Source organism: Cryptosporidium hominis, assembly GCF_000006425.1.
Source record: "Cryptosporidium hominis TU502 chromosome 3 CHRO013135, whole genome shotgun sequence".
Taxonomy (NCBI): Eukaryota; Apicomplexa; class Conoidasida; order Eucoccidiorida; family Cryptosporidiidae; genus Cryptosporidium; species Cryptosporidium hominis.
Window position 1 is genome coordinate 1 of NW_667352.1, and position 18,273 is coordinate 18,273.

An 18,273-nucleotide genomic window follows, 5' to 3' on the forward strand; every position below is an offset into this window, starting at 1 on the left:
CTATATGTTAAAGAACAAGAGACTATGGAACTTGTTAATCAAGCAAATGAAAAAATTTCAAATATGATGGATTTGAAAGAAGCAAAAAAGATTGCATATAATTCACTACTAAAGGGTATGGCAGTACAATTACTTGATGAGACTCTGAGAGTGCACTATAAACAAAATTATTTGAAAAAAGGATTTGAAATCTTGAAAAAACAAATAAGTAGACCAAAGATTGTTTCAACAAACGAAGATGGGAAAGGATTAAAGGGAAATGATTTAACTTTATTCTTATTAAGAAAAGAACAGCTTTCACTTTTTGCGGAAAATGAAAACTTAATGAGCCAAGTAGAGGATTTAAGAGTCAAGCATTTGGAAGAACTTAAAAAGACACAAGAGTCTTTTATGATGTATAAAAAAGATTTAGAGAGAGACTCAAATACAGAGACAAATGTTGCATTGTATGAAACATCTATGCTACACTTTGCATATATAATCAATACAAAAATTAGGTTACAAATGGTTGATGCATTCTGGAGAATACAAACACAACCTAGCAAAAGAAATCTTGTTGAAACAGAGGAGGTAAAGAGGGAAAGTTTAACAAAACCTATGGATCTCAATAGTAGGGACAAGCTATTTGGAAATTTTTTGAGTTCATTATACAGGATTTCTAGAATAAAGTTGATTTCATTTACTTGGAGAAAAATAGTTCTAAATGCAAAGTTCTCATCGTTCAAAACACTACCTACTGTACCTTTCAAAGATATGAATAATAATAGAGGTTTAAATATCGACTCTTTCCATTTAAGGGACTTTATTAACAGTATGGGGAAGGACGGTGTAATGAACTTCGCGCATCAGCCCAACTATTATAATAAACTACCATCTGTTATAAATGTACAGAATAAGGCAGTATTCGTCCCTCTAAGAAGAGATAATCCAATAACATATGGAACCTACTTCCAATATAATAAGGAAATATTATCCGAAAGCTGTGTTACAGGCAAACCTATGGGTAGTTACGCAAACACTGATTTTAATTAGAAACATAAATAAGTTATAAATTATTTACATAGATTTTTAAAGATAAGTATATAAATTCATTTGAATATTATAGTTATTTCTTATTAATAACTTAGTAATAATATTAGTTTGAAGAACAACCATTTGAAAAGCAATTTCCTCCTCCTCTTCTATCTGATCTAAACAAATGAAACCCTCCAGTTTTACCATTATTTTCTGTGCTCATATTGTTAGAGTCCAGCTTTTTGGTGTTTGGAAGCTTTCTTGCAATCTCCTCAAATAGTTCTTGGACATTATATCCAGTTTTTGCTGATGTTTCGAAGCTCAGTATTCCTTTTTCCTTAGCGTAGTTACGTGCTGTTTCAGAGTCCACAGTTCGACTACTTTCTAAATCATACTTATTCCCAACTAAAGCAACAACAATATCATTGTTATTTATATTCTGTAGTTCTGATATCCATGACTTTGCCCCTTGAAACGTTTCTACATTTGTAATGTCGTAAACCACAATGGCTGCCGCAGCTCCTCTATAATACATGGGTGCAAGACTTCTGTATCTTTCTTGCCCTGCTGTATCCCAAATTTCGAACTTAACAGTATAATCATCATCAACATTTACCGATTGAGTCATAAAGGCAGCACCAATTGTTGGTTCCTGATACTCATGGAATTCATCCTTTGAGAACCTAACTACTAAACATGATTTTCCAACTGAAGCATCCCCCAACAAGACCAATTTCAGATGCAATGTTTTTGGAGTTTTTATTGCTGTCTGAGACATTATTTAAATTTATATGAATGATCTGTCTTATTTCTCAACGGTGCATGAGAAGAGTAGTAAAATACTTTTTATATATAGACGAAAGCTACACTAAATTAAAGTGTAATCTTGAAGCTTTTTTAATTAACAAGATGATTCGCCGTCTTATGTTATTTTCCCATACAAATGATCATAAATAAATTTTTAATTAATTGGGCATAATATCCTCACATCCCGCAACAAAGTTGAATGTCTATTACATTATCTAAATAAGAGAGAATTGATTTCACTTAAGCGAGAAAAATAGGACAGTGAAAAAATATACTACTTTATCTTTGAAATTGTTTAGAATCTACCTATCATAATTGCAGTGATGAAAATCTATTTTTAATTTTCCTTTTCATTTTGAATTTTAGCGAGTAAAAAATTAGCCAATAAAAAAAATTTGAATTTATTAATTTTGTGGGCTAACTTGTCTTTGCAGGAAATTAGAAATCTAAAAAAATGTTAATAAGACAATTTAATTCACTTTATTCGAACTTACCCAATTGTACGATCTAGGAATAAAACCTGGAATGTAGTTGGAATGTGATTTCATAAAACCATTGATTTGAGAATTAGCAACTCTAAATGCATATTGAACAAAAGGATCAATAGGATATTTCAATCTTATCAAACTCCAGTAGATGGAAATGTAAACTATACTGATTCTTCTTGTAAGTACTGCGAAGAAAATATAAATTCCCACTACAAATACTTCAAAAAATGCTTTTCTTTGATACAATTTGTTTTTGTTTTTGCTAGCGAGGTCGAAAATATTAATTATTTGAATATTATTTACAACTGGTTGGTATTTTGATACAATGAATAATGAAGTAATTGCGGGAATGAAAAGTATCATAGGAAATGAATAGATTAGACCAAAATATGCAACAACCGAAATTAGTGAGTGGAATGATTCTTCAACAAGGATCTTTTGCCAAAAGTCAATGGAAAGTAATTTGATGGGTTTAATTGAAATGTCATATAAGTGTAATCCAAGACCCAGAATGTAAAATAAAGAGCTTATTCGTACAAGAAAATACGTAAATTTAGATCCGCGAATGATTGGAAGGAAATTCAAGATTGGAATTATTGATGAAAGCAAAAGTGAAATAGAAAGTGATAATGTCATCCATTGTTTGTATCCTGTGGAAAGTAATAGTTTTGATTCATTACTTTTGGCTTGTGAATTAAAGCTCGAGAATTTACTCTCTTCTTGATATTTATTATAGTTATGTTCTTTAAGTTGTAACTCAAGATTAGGGTTCACATTCTTTTTAAACCATTTTCTTTTAAAAGTGGTTAGTTGAGATGCAGATGGCGTCGGGTAAAGATTATTATAATATTGCTGCCATAATGTGCTCTTTGACCAATCATATTCTAAAAACTCCTTCTGTGCTTCTTCAGGAGTCATATTTTAACTTTATTGTAGAATGATATAGAGATTTAATTAATTAATCAGACTAATTAGTGATGAATAATTTCATAAATTAATTGGCAATTTAAAAAAAAAAGCTCACTGATCAAAAAAAAACCGCTTACAAATTTGTATCGTGTCTAATTAAACTGCAAAAGAGAAATACCGTGTTTATTCGTGGAAAATTAATAATTTGCATTAAATAATACTATTATTATAGTATATTTAAACGAGCTTCTCCATTTCCATTCTAACTTCATGGAAGCAAGAAACAATTGCAGCCAGTTGTATGCTTTCGCTAGCCCCCCTTGAAAGCCTATACTCGATATCTGCAAGGCGCCTCATAAGTAACGGAACGACTTCATCAGGCCAATTTGCTTCCATTGACTTGCTGTAAAGACCATTTACGAAATCTTGGGTAGAATATCCGTTCTTATTCTGGGAATTTTGAAGCGCACTAAAGCCACTTGAAAAACTCTCTCTTGAGAGAATTCCAAATATATAATCTAATTCACTCTTTGTGGGTATCCCAAGAATTCTGTGAATCATTTCTTCATTAATATATGTGATAAGTCCTTCAATAGATACCCCATTTAGTTCCCCGGAATCTTTATGTTTTTGAATGTTTCCGTAATTACTCATGCTGCATGACTGCAATACATTTAAAACTTTCCTCATGTCTCCCCTTGAAGACTTTATGAGCGACTCTTGACCTTCTCGAGTTACAAAAATCCTCTCTGACAGAGCAATTTCTGATATTCGATTCCTAATATCCTCAATAGGAAGTGGAGAAAATCTAAACCGTGTGCATCTGCTTTGCAATGCAGGAGTTATTTTATTAACATAGTTGCAAATGATACAAAATCTAACATGTTCGGAATAACGCTCCATTATTCTTCTTAGTGCCATTTGAGCTGTGCTTGTCATCATATCTGCCTCATCTAGAATAATTAATTTAATATTCTCACACAAGCTTTTATTACAGTCTAAATTTCTTGTGCTTACATCAGACATTTCTATATATTCAATATTTGAATTTGTTCCGCCTGAGTGATTTAATGTCGTTGATGCGCTTTCTGAAAAACTCTTGATTGCATCCCTTACAACATTTATGCCACGGTCGTCTGATGCGTTGAGTTCCAACACCATCTGATACTTTCTATCTTTGTAAATACATTTGCTAATTGCATGTATAGTTGAAGTCTTTCCAGTTCCAGGAGGTCCATGGAATAAAAGGTGTGGAAGCTGGCCAGAACTAATAAATTTTTCGATAGTGTTAATTATATCCTTGTGCGACAGTAAGTCCTGCAGTCCTGAAGGCCTATACTTTTCAACCCACGGTAATTGAGCTTCCTCCATCTTGAAAGTGAGCCTCAGTTATTGCAATAGAAATTCGAAGAATAGAGACAATTTTTATCTATTTAATAGTAATTTGTTTTCAAACAAGGGCAACTTTATATTCTTACTGACAAATAATAAAATTAGTACCGCTCATAAAATTTAACGAGGGAAATAATCATATTTTTGACTACAAAATTCGTTTGTAGCTTAAAAAAATATAATAGATTAAAGGAAATGTATGAAATAAATTAGTAAATTCAAATTTTAAGTTTATAGACAAATTTTTTTATTTAGCTGTTACTTTTTATTTATTTTATTGTTAAGCATATGCAATACAGTTCATAAAATAATTTGGAGGTGGCGCGCATGTGTGTTAATGTGTGTAATAGTCAGTCTACAACTTTAAGACATGTGATTAATTGAAAAAGAGGAGGTGTGATAATATTAATAAAGTGTAGGTCTATTTTAAGAACCCTTCATGGATATTCCTAACTTATAATCGTAAAGTAATTAGTGGATTGTATTAATTGGGGCAAATTAACTTAATTCAGGTAATGAGTAGGAAGGGGAATAAGGTCGGAAAGGAATAAGGAAAGATATTTATTAATTTGGTAGGCATTTGATTCAATACAATTACTTATATTGCAAGCTTTATTTGGATATAAATTTACAGAAGATTCCTTTAAGATTAGTTACTAGTCCAACCAGATTTTTAGTAATAGTTAAAGACATATTTCAATTATTGATTATATATCAAAATAATATAGCTATTATCAATCAATTATTGCGTTATAACACGCATATAGTACTGAATACAAGATCTGCTCACAGAATAATGCATGAAGAACTAAGAATTAGAAACGGCTCTTTAAATGAACAAAGGGTAGCGAATATAAATAAAAAAGGGAATTCTGTGTTTTTCACACAGGAGTGCAGTTGTAATAATAGCGAAAATTGTTTTGCTCTGGCTTCTCCTCATGCGTCTTTTACTTCTATGGCATCATTTGCCCTGTCATCCTCTACTTCAAATTCAATTCAACCTATTGGAAATACTTCTCCTCACAAATGCGAGCAGAGATGTAATGCTGGAAATGAACATTTGAAAAAACATTGTTACATTCCATCAACTTCTTTATCATCAACTTCAGTTTCTCTTGGTGAAACCTCTAAGTTAGCAATTAGTTCCGGAACGAGTAATGGCAAATACAGCATAATAAATAAACAGATCAACTGCAATATCAGTACAATAATTAATAATAATTTGACAGGTAATCCCGAAAAAAATGTGCAGAATACAACTCTAAAAGTGGAAAATGGGAGGTATACAAGTAATACTGTTTCAAGTTCAAATAAGTCACATACTAATGGCGTTTGTTATTCAAATATTAATGCATTTTCACAAGAAGAAAACGATAAACTCATAATGCAACAAAGCAGAAATATAGACATTAGTAATGTAAACACCCTGAATCATCCCAAAGTTACAACTTATGAATGCGAAAATACTTATTCCAGGTGTTCTTCAGGTATGTTAAATGGAAATGAGAAAGATATCGTTAATTCATCAAATACAAACCCAAATCCTGCAACAAATTCATTCTCTGCAATCTCAAAAATCTCAAAACCTTCAATTTTAGGAAACAAAGGCCAAATGGTCTCAAAAAATTACTCATTAGTATACAAACGTTTATATGATTGTCTCGGCCCAGTGATGTTTCCCATAGCTCCATTAAAGGGAATTAAACATCCAAGAGGTGAATTAAAGCTATGGCCAACTAGTTACGATAGAGTAATTTCACAGAATTCATCAAAGAGGAAAGTTCACAGATCTTTATGGATTCCTCCAAAAAGCTATGAACACGCATATGTAAATGATTTAAACGGCACAGAGACCATTTCTGCATATCCAATGGCATTGAAGTTTGTTGAGGATGGAAATGCGCGCGATGGAAGAAGCATTAAGAGAGAAATAGAATGCCACTTATATATATATCAGAGGCTATCACAACTTCAACAAGATCAGGGCTACGATAACTTGGAGGATGCATGGCCATGCGCAGAGTTGATCGGATATTATTTAGATAAGAAAAACCCTGGAAATTCTGTATTAGTAACTAGAAAGCTTTCAGGGCCAGATTTTTTTGACATCATAAGATCTGAACACTCGTCTTCTGCCAATTCAGTGTATAGCAAGTGTCAAGCTCTTTACGAATATAATAAACTTCAGTGGTGTACACTAGCATTAACAAGAATTGCGCAATATTCAGCACTTGGTATTAGGCATAACGATATTAAACCTGACAATATAGTATTGGATTTTTATTACAATAGCACAAATAACGAAAGGCATTTAGACGTTAAAATTATTGATTTAGGCACTGCTTCCATGCATAGCGCTAAGGATTTCACAGGAGGTACCTCATGGTATGAGAGCCCTGAGCAGAAAATGCTAGAGTACTATACAAAAAAAAGTAGAGATTTGAAATCAGCAAAGACGGTTGAAATTGGACTTTCTTCTGATTCATGGGGTGCAGGAATTTCAATAGCAGAAGTTTTAATGGGCAGAAGAGTTGTAGACAGTATGAAAAGCCCATATGGCCCAGGCCCATTGGAATTTAAAGGAAAAGATGGGTGGTTAATAGAACCTCAAGAGTGGATTGAGTTTGCCAAAATGGCATTGGGGTTTGATAATTCAAACTACCCATACAAATATAAAATATGTGAAGAAGCTGCAAAATATGTATTCAATATGCTTGTACAAGTTAATTCAAATAAAAGAGCTAATATTAAAGATGTAATACAAAGAATGGACTACTATACTCAAAAGGCATACCAGGCTGTTAAGCAAAAACATCAAACGTGATAGATAGTCACAGTTATATATACTTGCCTACAAATTATATGAGCAGGTAGCAAAGATGAAATCCAAAAGAATTAATGTATTTTAGGAAAAAAAAAATTTGGACAATTTTTTTACTTAACAAATTAAAAAGTGGCCAAATTAATACAGCTTTTAGCAATTATTTTCTGCTAAGCATATTTCCACAATTAACTGGTTTTGTTTTTAATTAGATTAATCAGATTTTATCTTAAATGGATGTTTTTGACTTCAACATGATGAATATATATAATTGTAAAAGTAATGTTTAGGCACCAAAATGTAGTTATAGGTATATTTTAACAGTTTATGATTCCTGTATCGTTTGTAGCATTGGCCAAATAAATGCCTCCAACTGGTTTGCATACTTCGTATAAATTGTATTTTTTGCATTGTAAAATCTGCAGTTATCAAACATTCTTTTAAGCTCGCTGCTAAACTCAGATAATGTCTTATATTCTTTATTTTTAGCTTTACGCTTCATAGTTTGGATATCAGTAGGTTCTTTAATAATCTCATAGTAGTCCGATGCTTCCCCTATGCTAACTGGTTTTCTAAACGGCCATGCATTTTCATGCCTTGATAGGGTATCAAGTAACTGCCAAATTTGATCGTTCATAGAGAGGTCGACCTTAGATTGCTCGACAGGATCAATTATCTTTTCTACCCAACCAACCTCTAAAACACCAGGTATATCACTGGGCTTAATTTTTTTTGTGTTTATGTTTAAATCATTCTCTGGTTTAGTATCTATAATTGGAGTAAAATCTTCAGCACAAGGGTCATTTTGGAAATTTTTAGCTGGATCACCATCATTCATTGGTTCAGATATAGTTGATTCAATATTTTTTTGATTCCTAGTTAACTCACTATTTAAATCTTTTTTGACCATACTTTCGTCTCCATTTTCCCATAAATTGATACCTGGATAAACCTTTAAAGGTCTAATAGTATTAATAGCCCTTAATAATGCAGATTTTTGCTCATGGAAAAGATCAGATAATCTCAAATAATTAATCTCTGGATTAATATAACACTCCATTAAAGTACCGCCGTCATAATCTTTAATATATCCAAACCATCTTTCTTTTGGCATACTAACCTCTTTTCTGAAACCTTGTTTTCTGAAATAACCCGTGGCAAAGTTATCTGCATACGTTAAAAAGTATTCTATTTTGCTTTTCTTGACATGCTGCTTTAAATGATTCATTAATCTTGTACCATAACCTTTAACCTGCTCTGTACTAGTTACAGCTAAAAACGCAATTTCAGCAAATCTTTGCTCGAAGTACGGGCGAAAACATACTCCACCGATTACTTTTCCTTTTTTCAGCAAACAGAAAGAATAATGGTTTCTGTCAAAAATCAGTCTAACTATATATTCTCTTGGCATTTTCGGTAATTGCCTTGCGAAAACATTTTTTAATGCAATAAGTTTAACAAGATGTTCTGGCTCTCTGTCATTGGTAATACATTCAAATGAAATAATACCCAGAGCTTCTTCCTTTGCACTACCACTATCTCTATGAAGAAAGCCTAATCCAGTTTCAGACAATAGACTGGACTGAAGAGTTTCATCATCAGAAATATACCTCAGATGGTCCCATGCTTGCCTTTTCAAATGATCAATAGATTCCTTGGAAGCGATACCACATGCTATGCATAATTTAATAGCAAACTTCATGCAAATAGCCTTACTTAAGTTGCTTTTTAACGCAAATTTAGTAAATATTCCCGAAGTTTCAATATCATTAAGAATTACTCCAATATTTGTAAGCAATAAGGATTTTAAAAATGAAAGTTTAAACATTTCACAGACTTTTCTACCTGCAGGAGAATCTCTCTTGAGAAACAGCTTCCAAGAATTGTAGTTATTTTCATAATTTTCATCAGGCAAATAGTTCATAACAAAGCTCTTTACAGTTGCTCTTTCATCTTTTTTAATAGTTGGAAATGGACCCCGTTCGCGAGCTTCAATACTGAGCCATTGTTGTATATTAATAATAGAAAGTACTGCTGAAAATATCTCCTCCAAAGTTACCTTAAAAATTCGGATTAATTCATTATTTAAATCCCCTTGTTCGTTGGATAACTTCAGGAATTCAACAAAACCAGAGTTATTACATAATTTTAATAATTTTGGATCAGAGTAATCTCTATATATTTCTTCCAAGTAGTCCTTGTTAATATTTTCTACGACTAAGGGCGAAAATTCTTCGAAGATAATTGTGCGGATCCCCCTATCAATGCTGGCATTTGCCTCTTCAATAAACATTAAGTAGCAAATTAGAACTGCCTAAAAATATAAATATCTATGATAAGATGAGCTGTTTTTTCTCTGCAAAGTTAAGAATTGATTTTTATAAACGATATAGAAAAAATATTCTGAAAATTGCGTGAAAAAAAACCCGCCGTTAGTTCAGTCAAGGGCAACAAACAAACACAACGAGATAATGGTGAAGATTTGACTAGAAATTAAGCGAAGTCTGCATATCATTTTTCATATTATGTCTAATTTATGATCGCTCTCATTTAACTATAAGCATCTCAGAAATAATAACTGAATTCAATTATATTATAAGGTAAATTAACGTAGCTTTTAGATATTATGTATCAATTAAATTGTCAAGTAAGATTCCCCATATCCTCATGAGGTTTTCAATTCTCGGAGACTACCATTTTGAGAGTTAGAATAAACTCCAACATTAATTTATTAAATTGACATGTTTGTGTCTACTTTGATTTTTTCTAACTTCGGCGTATTTGTTACTTTCCTAGTTGATAAGATACTCAACAGAAATAACTTTTGATTTGTTGCCAACAAGGTCGCTATCTGATATAATAGTCTTGTCCCCATTCAAAGCTTCTACCTTAATAATGTCCTTGTTAATATCAATGACTTCTTGAGAACCAATTTTTTCGCGTGTTTGATTTGATGAAATAGGTGCAGATGGATGCGAGATACCCACCAGTTCATTCTCAGGTGATGAAATATTATCTTCTTGGTTAACTTGTTCAGCGTTAATTGGCTTAATACCTAATGTATGAATGATCCTTAATTCATCGTCAATACCAAGTAATTCTTGGATAATTAATGGATGTAAAGTTGAAGAACCAATTCTAAATGTATTTGGTGATGAAACATATTCATTACCAAGAACATCTTCAACTTGCTTGATAAATTCCCTAGCAATATCCAACGAACTAACACCTCCTTGAAGTTTTATACCTACTTTGCGCTTCTGTAAATATCGCAATCTATTTGGAAGGATTAGCGTTCCTTTAACAAAGCACTCATCATAATAAGCTTGTAATCCTTCCAAAACCTCTTCATCATCACCAGCAGCAATTTCTTTATCACAGGGAGATTCTCCTTCGATGGAAGATTTTACTTCGATAAGAAGTTGTTTTAGATCTTGGCTATTTAACCCTTTTTTAACTTTTCCTGTACATGTTACAATAAAATCAGCACCACCAAGAATTGCACATCTAACTAATGACGACAATCTAGATGCTTCGTTGATTTCACCTATTTCTAGTACTACTTTCAATAATATGTTTGGGCCAATCAATGATTTGACACGTGCAATTTCATTTATTACCTTCTCCATCTGCTGTAATAGTAATTGATGTGTGTATTTGTATAACATTGGGTATATAAAGCTCCTAAAGTAGAATATTAATGGCTCAAATTAATATAAACATGAATTAACTTACCTATAATCAACAACATATTCGATTTCATGTACTTTGTAATACTCAACTGCATTATATATTTCAGCATCAATAGCCTCCGAGCAACCATCACCTCTTGGCCAAGCGACAACGGTGGATAATGCTGTGCTGCTATTTTCAGGTAGTGAATGTTTGACAGATGGAATAAATTGTGGATAGGTTGAAATAGAAACAGGAGCTAAAAGTTGATCTGAAGATGCCTCTCTTATTGCATTCCTCAATAATTTATTGTTCATTTCCGAAGTGTAAAGTGTAAGCTCACAAACATTTGCAATCTTTCTTAAAAATTCTTTTTGATCTTCTTTCATATTTTGGAGTTGGCAAATCTTCTAATGATAAAAATACTTTTTTTGTATTAATATAAAAACTTTGGTCTACCCTAAATTATTTGGAAATCCAAGCCTATTTATTGAGCTTGATACTATCTGTTGAAAACCAAATATTTAATACTTTAGCCTTCACACAGGTTTCTCAGGAAACCGTATTATTTATTAATATAAAAATTATTTAAATAATAAATTAAATAAATAAACAAATAAATACATATATATATATATATATATATATAAAGAATTATAAAGCAAACATGCACACTATGCGCAGCAATATGTCTCCTGCAGCTAGTGTTTTTTATTTTCAAAGATTCAAGCCGCAATGTGAGAAATTCGAAAATTAATACAATAAGTAAACATTAACTGTAAACAGATGGATTAGTTATAACAAAACTACTTTTATAGTAATATGTAAACCATAATTTCAATCTATTTTTTTGGTATTTATAGGAAATATACTAATTTCTGGCGCTCACATGTCACAATTCACTTTCAATTATTGATTCTATTGTGTGTGAGAATTGGAAATTTGAAACTATTTCAGATGTATCCATACTTGAGAAGTAGTTTGACATTGCAGTTGCTGTTTTATAAGAATTTATGTTCATTGAACAATCAGAGTTATTGTCTTCTATTCCACCACCGCACTCGACATCTATTGCTTCACTTTTGCTTTGAAAATTTATATCTATAGTGTTATTATTTGTCTTACTCAACATATCTATGGGGTCCACTCTCCAATAATTGAATGAATTATACTAAGGGAAAGAGTTAATAAAAGAAAGTCAATGGAACTATTCACAAATAAACACATTGATATTTAGAAATCAAGTTCAAATTCATTAAAAAATTAGATTAAGAGAGATAGATCGAAATAAAACACTACCAAAATTTATTTCATCAGTCTATCGTGTTTAATCCTATTTTCAATGATTGCACATTGCTTTTATATAGAATTTGAACCCAATAGTCTAATATGATCATGCTTACAATTTCAAGTGTTTATTTGTAAGAATAGTAGCAACATAACTGAAATGAGAATGGTAGCAGTAACTTTCCTTAATCTTAGACAATAATTTGATCCCGATCAATATTTTCTAAGTTACAGGTGCATGTCAACCAGTCACAGCCTCCATCCAAAGCAGAATGTTGCAGTAGTTTATATTTTCGACGAACCTGATCATCCAAAATATCCAATTGATTGTCATCATTCTCAACAAAATTGCATGTATCTTTGTTTAAATTATTTTTTGTAGACTCGCTAAGCGGTGGGAACATATATTCAACTATTTCTGATAGAGTTTCGTATCTAAAATTGAGGTTAATATTTTTAAAAAACAAAATATTGTGAACTTACGTTTTTGCATAGGTCTTATTTATATGATGTATCACCCCTTTTGGATCTATTATGAAAATTTTTCCTTCGGGAATTCCTACATGAGAATATGAACGATAGTCGGTATCTCGATTTCCAAATCCGGCATAAAGGGGGTTTCTATAAATTGGGAATAAGTTCCGGATATCTCTCAAGGCAGCAATTTTGAAAATATATGGCTTTCTATCTATTACTTCTCTCTTAAATGATGGAAAGAGTCGATCAGGAGATAAAAAAACAGGTCCATCCGGTAAAGTTACATTACCAGAATTTCCTACCTGCTTCAACCCAAATAAAAAGTCACGGGTTGCATCCGCTTGACCAATCGCTCTGGCAGTCAAGTAAACAATTTTGTAGCCATTGGATTCAATATTAGTCATAAGTTCCGCTACACCCTGATGTGACCAATCTTTCCCAACAATTGGCATAAGCTGCCCCAATACATCCGAGCGTGTAATTGTGCCATCTACATCTGATACTACAATCCTCGAATCAGGAGGCCAAAGATAGATAGTCCCACTTACAGTCTTCCTACCCTGTAAAGAAGACTCAACAGTATAAGTTACTCGATTTGCGCCCCATTTCAAATTCATGCTTTTCAATTGGTCAGATGTTGGTCTCAAAGAGTGTCTGAGGTACTTTACCGGAGGTTTTGATCTGCATAAGTATATGCAATTTGGTGTGTTAGTTGGATTATCCATTCTTATTAAATTTGGAGAACTTGATATGCTTTCAATACTTTCAAATGAAGATACTTCACAATTGTCAACAGAAACAGGCGCTGTAAGACAGCCTTGAATATGAGATTTAGAAGAAAGTGGCAATGTTGATGAGATGCACCTATTTGCACGGTGGTTCCCACTAATGCGATCAAAGTTAGAGTCAATAATTCCACAGTCTGAAGACGAGCGGATTTTTTTGGAGCTTTTTTCGGGTATTCCTAAGAACTTCTTCAATGCTTGCGTTGATGGAGGCTTGCCAAATGCAATTATTGATGTAATTACTGGATAAAACGCTTTAATTGGATAGTACGGAGGCTTTCCATCTATAACTGCAACTAGGCACGAATGATACCAAAGGTCTGGATCATTTTCGAACTGTTCAAAGGAGATAATATTACTTTGAAATACATATTCATCATGTCTTGAGTCTTCCTCACCTCCATATAGTAAGTGACCGCAGAGAGATAGCGTAATGTTGTATCTCTGAAAAACTTCATTTATATTTTGACTATTTTCATTTTCAGTTTCTATATTTGTGAAATTTGAAGGGTCAGTACTATCTGTTTTATTTCTATACTCGACAGTAGTTTCAAACGACTTAGCATGGGACATATTTAAACTCGAATTATTTGCTGGCTGTGAAGGCGTACTAATTTCCACATCACTTAATGATGATTCACGAGAATCCGTCGGAGAAGAAATGTTTTCAAAACTATCTTCAGGGGGATCATCTTGGTGAATAAAGTATGCCTCGCCTGCAGCTCCTAACTTCATTTTTAATGGGATATCATTCCCATTAACATTAATTGAGACATGTTTCTCTCTACTTTTAAGTAACTTTGCTTTACCAAATCTAACATGGAAAGGAGTGCTATGAAGTGTTCCGTCTGCTTGAGGTACCACAATGATATCAATACATCCGCTTAAGGTTGCTTGGTTTATGTCCAATACTGAGCTAACCGAGCTTACGATCCTTCCCCACATCTTCTTACTAAAAAAAATACAAATTAATTCATATTATTATATATTTTGACACTATAAATCAGGATATGAAGCTCAATATCCAATTTAGTTCAATAATAGATTAGATAATAATCAGCTTGATTATAGGCGAGAATGCACAAATTGGTATATTCTAGCCTAATTAGATTGCTGTTTCCTCATGAAATATCAATTAATCAAATATTTTTGGCGCTCAATTCAAAGGAAAATGTTGGGGAGGGGGGAATCAAACAAAATTTTTGTTAGTTTTAAAAAATTATTATACATAATTATGTGGCTAGGTTAACTAATTCCTTGTAAAACCTCGGGTATTGCTTTGCCTATGTAGAATTGTGGAGATATTCTCTAAATATACACATTTTCTAATACATGAGTGCTTAAGGATGTCAGGATCTAAACTGATAACTTAACGCTATTTTTTTCTTCATAAATTACATTATTTACTTTTTTTTTTCAATGTTTTTAGTTACTAATTAAAATAAGAGCGCCATTTTTTTTTGTTTGCTCAATGCTTGCGAATACTATTCACAAATTCATGCAATCGAAAAAAATAGAATTACATGATACAGATTCGAATGCACCCTTGTTACCATACTTAAGGAGGCTATTCAATACACTAAATAGAGAAATATGTTTATTCTACCTTCCATTAAATTTACCTTGCATGTACTCGGTTCCTTTTATAGAACAAGAGCATTTAACTAAAAACCTATCAAGCGCTGACAACGTTGATATATCTAGTTCAAAAAAAAGCTTCTTTAACAGAAATAACAAGGTAGAGTTAATTAAGAGTCTCTATGTTTATAGACACTCAAAAGAGTTTTGTTATATTGAAAGCTGCATTGATAGTGTAAGAGTTAGTCTTAAGTTCTACTTTAAATGCGAATTTGAAAGAAGATTGTTCAATCAGCTAACGATTTTTATGAAGAAGAATTCAGATTATTTGCAATTAGTGCGAAAAAAATCGATTGAAGGATTTGATATTAGCTTTTTAATTACAAACCACATTTTAAATTCATACAGCAATAAGATTTGTATAAGTAATAAAAGTAACTATGATGGTCAAATGGGTAAATATGATGTGATCCATTTTATTTTAAAGTTTGTTGTTGATATTGATAGACAAATTCAAGACAAAATGCTTCAATCAACATATTTCTCGAGATATTATATTAGAAAACTACTTCAAGAATTCAATGTTAATGTTCTATATAAGCAGAACAGCATAAATATTCCTAAACATAAAAAGCAATTAGACGAAACAAATAAATCAGAAATAAAAGGAATAGATCCTAGCAAAACTGAAATAAGTATTAGTGAGCAGAATAATAATTTATTAGAGACTAAAAAGAGCCTAACATCTACGAAAAATATCAATTCAGGAAGTATAGCAACTCAATTAAATGATTCAATAGGCCGAGATGCTATTGTGCTGAAAGCATTGAAAACTAGGAATCGAATAAAAAATTTAATTAACTAATCATTCATACAATAAAAATCTATAAGAAATTGTACTAACCTACATTCATTGTCAAGAATTATTTCCAAATTATTCGAGTTACTTGAACCTGAGTAATTACTAATAAACTCCTTAGCATAAATAGTCAAGTTTGAATCAGAAAAAAAACACCATTCTATTTTGTACTTAATTTCTGAATATAAAATTGGATTGTTTTGATTATCAATCAAGTATGAATTATTCACCAAATTTGAAAGTGCTAGATTATTTGTTTGATATGGCAAATACGAGGATTTGTTTGAGGAGTTCATTGATACATGCCTTCTATTGTCGCCAAAACTCCCACGAACTATTTGTACAATCCAGTGCAATAAAGGAAATCTACTCTTTATATGATTTTTCTGCTTTATAGTATCTACATTATTTAAAGAAATATTTCTCTGGCATTTTATCCCCCTTAATAACAATAGCTGTCTTAATTTAAAAGACTTAACTTGATACTTGGTATTATTATTTAAAATGAATACATGAATTCCAGAATTTAAAAGCAATTCACAATTGCCAGTTAAGCCTACATTTGCTAAAGGGATGATCATTTTAAACTTTGTGTTTCTGAGGATTTTATATATTATTCTTTCGAGTACTATTTCGAATCCTACTGCCGAAATCCTATCATTGTTTTTTATTGAGCTATAATTCTTAAAAAATATTACTTTATTAGTATTGGCACTAATATACCAATTATCGAACCTTCCTCCTTTGACAAGTAGCTCAACATTTGATTGCTTTAAAGAAGCATATGAGGAATTAATGTGGTTCAAATTATACCTATTTTCAAAGATTAAATCCATTATGCAGCCCACTTTACAAATTGGTATATTTTGTGAACAACTAAATGAAGATTCTGCATTTTGGTTGTTTTGATCACTAGAAGTTTCACCTGAAAAAATATAGAAAAAAAAACCTGATTCAAAAAAATTATTGTTTGAAAATAATATTGGATCAAAAAATANTTTTTGTAATACCCAAATTAGTGTTGTTTAATAAATTGTTGAATAAAAATATTCTATATATAACCTTCAGTAAATTAGGAGTAAATAATTCTGGATTTATAAATATTTCATTCTGACTTAGCATTTTTTCTTCACTAAAATTGTCTGTTGTTTTAAAGTTCAATGCAAGACTGTCATTATAGCCTTTATTATTTACTAAGTTGATAAAAAGCGGATATTTTGTAACTTTCGCTAATTCCTTGAAAAACTCATTTTTGCAAGTGATGATAAATTTTTTCTTTTCTATTTCAAACAAGTTGGAAATTTCATTTGTCCCCTTATTAATTATTTCAATAAAATCGTGTATTGAACCCTTGAAATCATTTATGATATATAAAATATATTCTACCACTTTTTCTAAAATTGAAGGGTATGATAATATTTTTAATCCGATATAATATTTTAAAATTGGTTCTGGAAGCTCAGATTTAATTATATTTGATCCTTCAATTTCACGATCAAAATTGTAACTGTTTACGAACTCTGCAAGAGAAATTAATGTGATTTTTTGTAAAAAATTGAGTAATTTCACTCTTGAAATTCCTATTGGAATTAAATTATGTAACCAAATCTGAATATATTTTACCTTTTCATACTTGATTCCAACCCAACTTTCCAACAATGAGATAAATAGTTGAGAATCTCCCCAAACTAAAATTGGTTGTCCAATGAACCTCTCATAAGGCTTAAGCGTATCTAATGCTGTAATTATAATTTCAATATCATAATAAATTACAATATTATAATACCACATTGGAGAAATGTTTAAATTGCCACTAATATTTTGAACTTCAATAGGGAATTCAAAGAAATTGCTAATGCTATCAAATTCTTCAATAATACGATCGTTTATTTTTACTACAATCTCGTATGTTCCAAAAAGCAATTCTTTAGGATGGCCGTGAGTAGTTGCGTATTTATTATTATTCGTATCCAAATTAATTAAATTATCCTGAGTATAAATTGAATCTATATAAAATCTTTTAATTACAGCTCCCATTCTTAATCCATGTCCATCCCCTAGTTGTGCAGACATATTTTTTAAAATATTATTGCATAGTACAAGCGGATTTCCGCTTCTATCTAGAAGTATAACTCTTAAGGGGTTTTCGGAAATGGCTATACTCTCGCTTAACTCACTATCGTC

At 31.5% G+C, this 18,273-nt stretch overlaps 13 protein-coding genes across 13 annotated transcripts; 3 read left to right on the forward strand and 10 right to left on the reverse strand.

The window, feature by feature from the left end:
* Positions 1-24: 24 nt before the first annotated feature.
* Chro.30356 (hypothetical protein) lies at positions 25-1,032 on the forward strand. The annotated part of the gene is made up of 1 exon (XM_661991.1): positions 25-1,032. One exon carries the CDS (start codon positions 25-27, stop codon positions 1,030-1,032), a length of 1,008 nt encoding a protein of 335 aa, XP_667083.1.
* A 103-nt stretch (positions 1,033-1,135) lies between these two features.
* Positions 1,136-1,792, reverse strand: Chro.30357 (Rab5). Its single annotated transcript, XM_661992.1, has 1 exon — positions 1,136-1,792. One exon carries the CDS (start codon positions 1,790-1,792, stop codon positions 1,136-1,138), a length of 657 nt encoding a protein of 218 aa, XP_667084.1.
* A 499-nt stretch (positions 1,793-2,291) lies between these two features.
* Positions 2,292-3,227, reverse strand: Chro.30358 (hypothetical protein). Its single annotated transcript, XM_661993.1, has 1 exon — positions 2,292-3,227. One exon carries the CDS (start codon positions 3,225-3,227, stop codon positions 2,292-2,294), a length of 936 nt encoding a protein of 311 aa, XP_667085.1.
* A 228-nt stretch (positions 3,228-3,455) lies between these two features.
* Chro.30359 (replication factor C3) lies at positions 3,456-4,589 on the reverse strand. The annotated part of the gene is made up of 1 exon (XM_661994.1): positions 3,456-4,589. The coding sequence occupies one exon, from the start codon at positions 4,587-4,589 to the stop codon at positions 3,456-3,458; it is 1,134 nt and encodes a 377-aa protein (XP_667086.1).
* Positions 4,590-5,406: 817 nt separating this feature from the next.
* Chro.30360 (hypothetical protein) lies at positions 5,407-7,434 on the forward strand. Its single annotated transcript, XM_661995.1, has 1 exon — positions 5,407-7,434. One exon carries the CDS (start codon positions 5,407-5,409, stop codon positions 7,432-7,434), a length of 2,028 nt encoding a protein of 675 aa, XP_667087.1.
* Positions 7,435-7,756: 322 nt separating this feature from the next.
* Positions 7,757-9,724, reverse strand: Chro.30361 (histone acetyltransferase). The annotated part of the gene is made up of 1 exon (XM_661996.1): positions 7,757-9,724. The coding sequence occupies one exon, from the start codon at positions 9,722-9,724 to the stop codon at positions 7,757-7,759; it is 1,968 nt and encodes a 655-aa protein (XP_667088.1).
* A 499-nt stretch (positions 9,725-10,223) lies between these two features.
* On the reverse strand, positions 10,224-11,099 carry Chro.30362 (hypothetical protein). The annotated part of the gene is made up of 1 exon (XM_661997.1): positions 10,224-11,099. One exon carries the CDS (start codon positions 11,097-11,099, stop codon positions 10,224-10,226), a length of 876 nt encoding a protein of 291 aa, XP_667089.1.
* Positions 11,100-11,162: 63 nt separating this feature from the next.
* Positions 11,163-11,492, reverse strand: Chro.30363 (hypothetical protein). The annotated part of the gene is made up of 1 exon (XM_661998.1): positions 11,163-11,492. One exon carries the CDS (start codon positions 11,490-11,492, stop codon positions 11,163-11,165), a length of 330 nt encoding a protein of 109 aa, XP_667090.1.
* Positions 11,493-11,995: 503 nt separating this feature from the next.
* Chro.30364 (hypothetical protein) lies at positions 11,996-12,235 on the reverse strand. Its single annotated transcript, XM_661999.1, has 1 exon — positions 11,996-12,235. The coding sequence occupies one exon, from the start codon at positions 12,233-12,235 to the stop codon at positions 11,996-11,998; it is 240 nt and encodes a 79-aa protein (XP_667091.1).
* A 346-nt stretch (positions 12,236-12,581) lies between these two features.
* Positions 12,582-12,794, reverse strand: Chro.30365 (hypothetical protein). Its single annotated transcript, XM_662000.1, has 1 exon — positions 12,582-12,794. One exon carries the CDS (start codon positions 12,792-12,794, stop codon positions 12,582-12,584), a length of 213 nt encoding a protein of 70 aa, XP_667092.1.
* Positions 12,795-12,869: 75 nt separating this feature from the next.
* Chro.30366 (PV1H14080_P) lies at positions 12,870-14,597 on the reverse strand. The annotated part of the gene is made up of 1 exon (XM_662001.1): positions 12,870-14,597. The coding sequence occupies one exon, from the start codon at positions 14,595-14,597 to the stop codon at positions 12,870-12,872; it is 1,728 nt and encodes a 575-aa protein (XP_667093.1).
* A 526-nt stretch (positions 14,598-15,123) lies between these two features.
* Chro.30367 (actin-related complex protein) lies at positions 15,124-16,095 on the forward strand. The annotated part of the gene is made up of 1 exon (XM_662002.1): positions 15,124-16,095. One exon carries the CDS (start codon positions 15,124-15,126, stop codon positions 16,093-16,095), a length of 972 nt encoding a protein of 323 aa, XP_667094.1.
* A 981-nt stretch (positions 16,096-17,076) lies between these two features.
* Positions 17,077-18,162, reverse strand: Chro.30368 (hypothetical protein). Its single annotated transcript, XM_662003.1, has 1 exon — positions 17,077-18,162. One exon carries the CDS (start codon positions 18,160-18,162, stop codon positions 17,077-17,079), a length of 1,086 nt encoding a protein of 361 aa, XP_667095.1.
* Between the last annotated feature and the right edge of the window lie 111 nt (positions 18,163-18,273).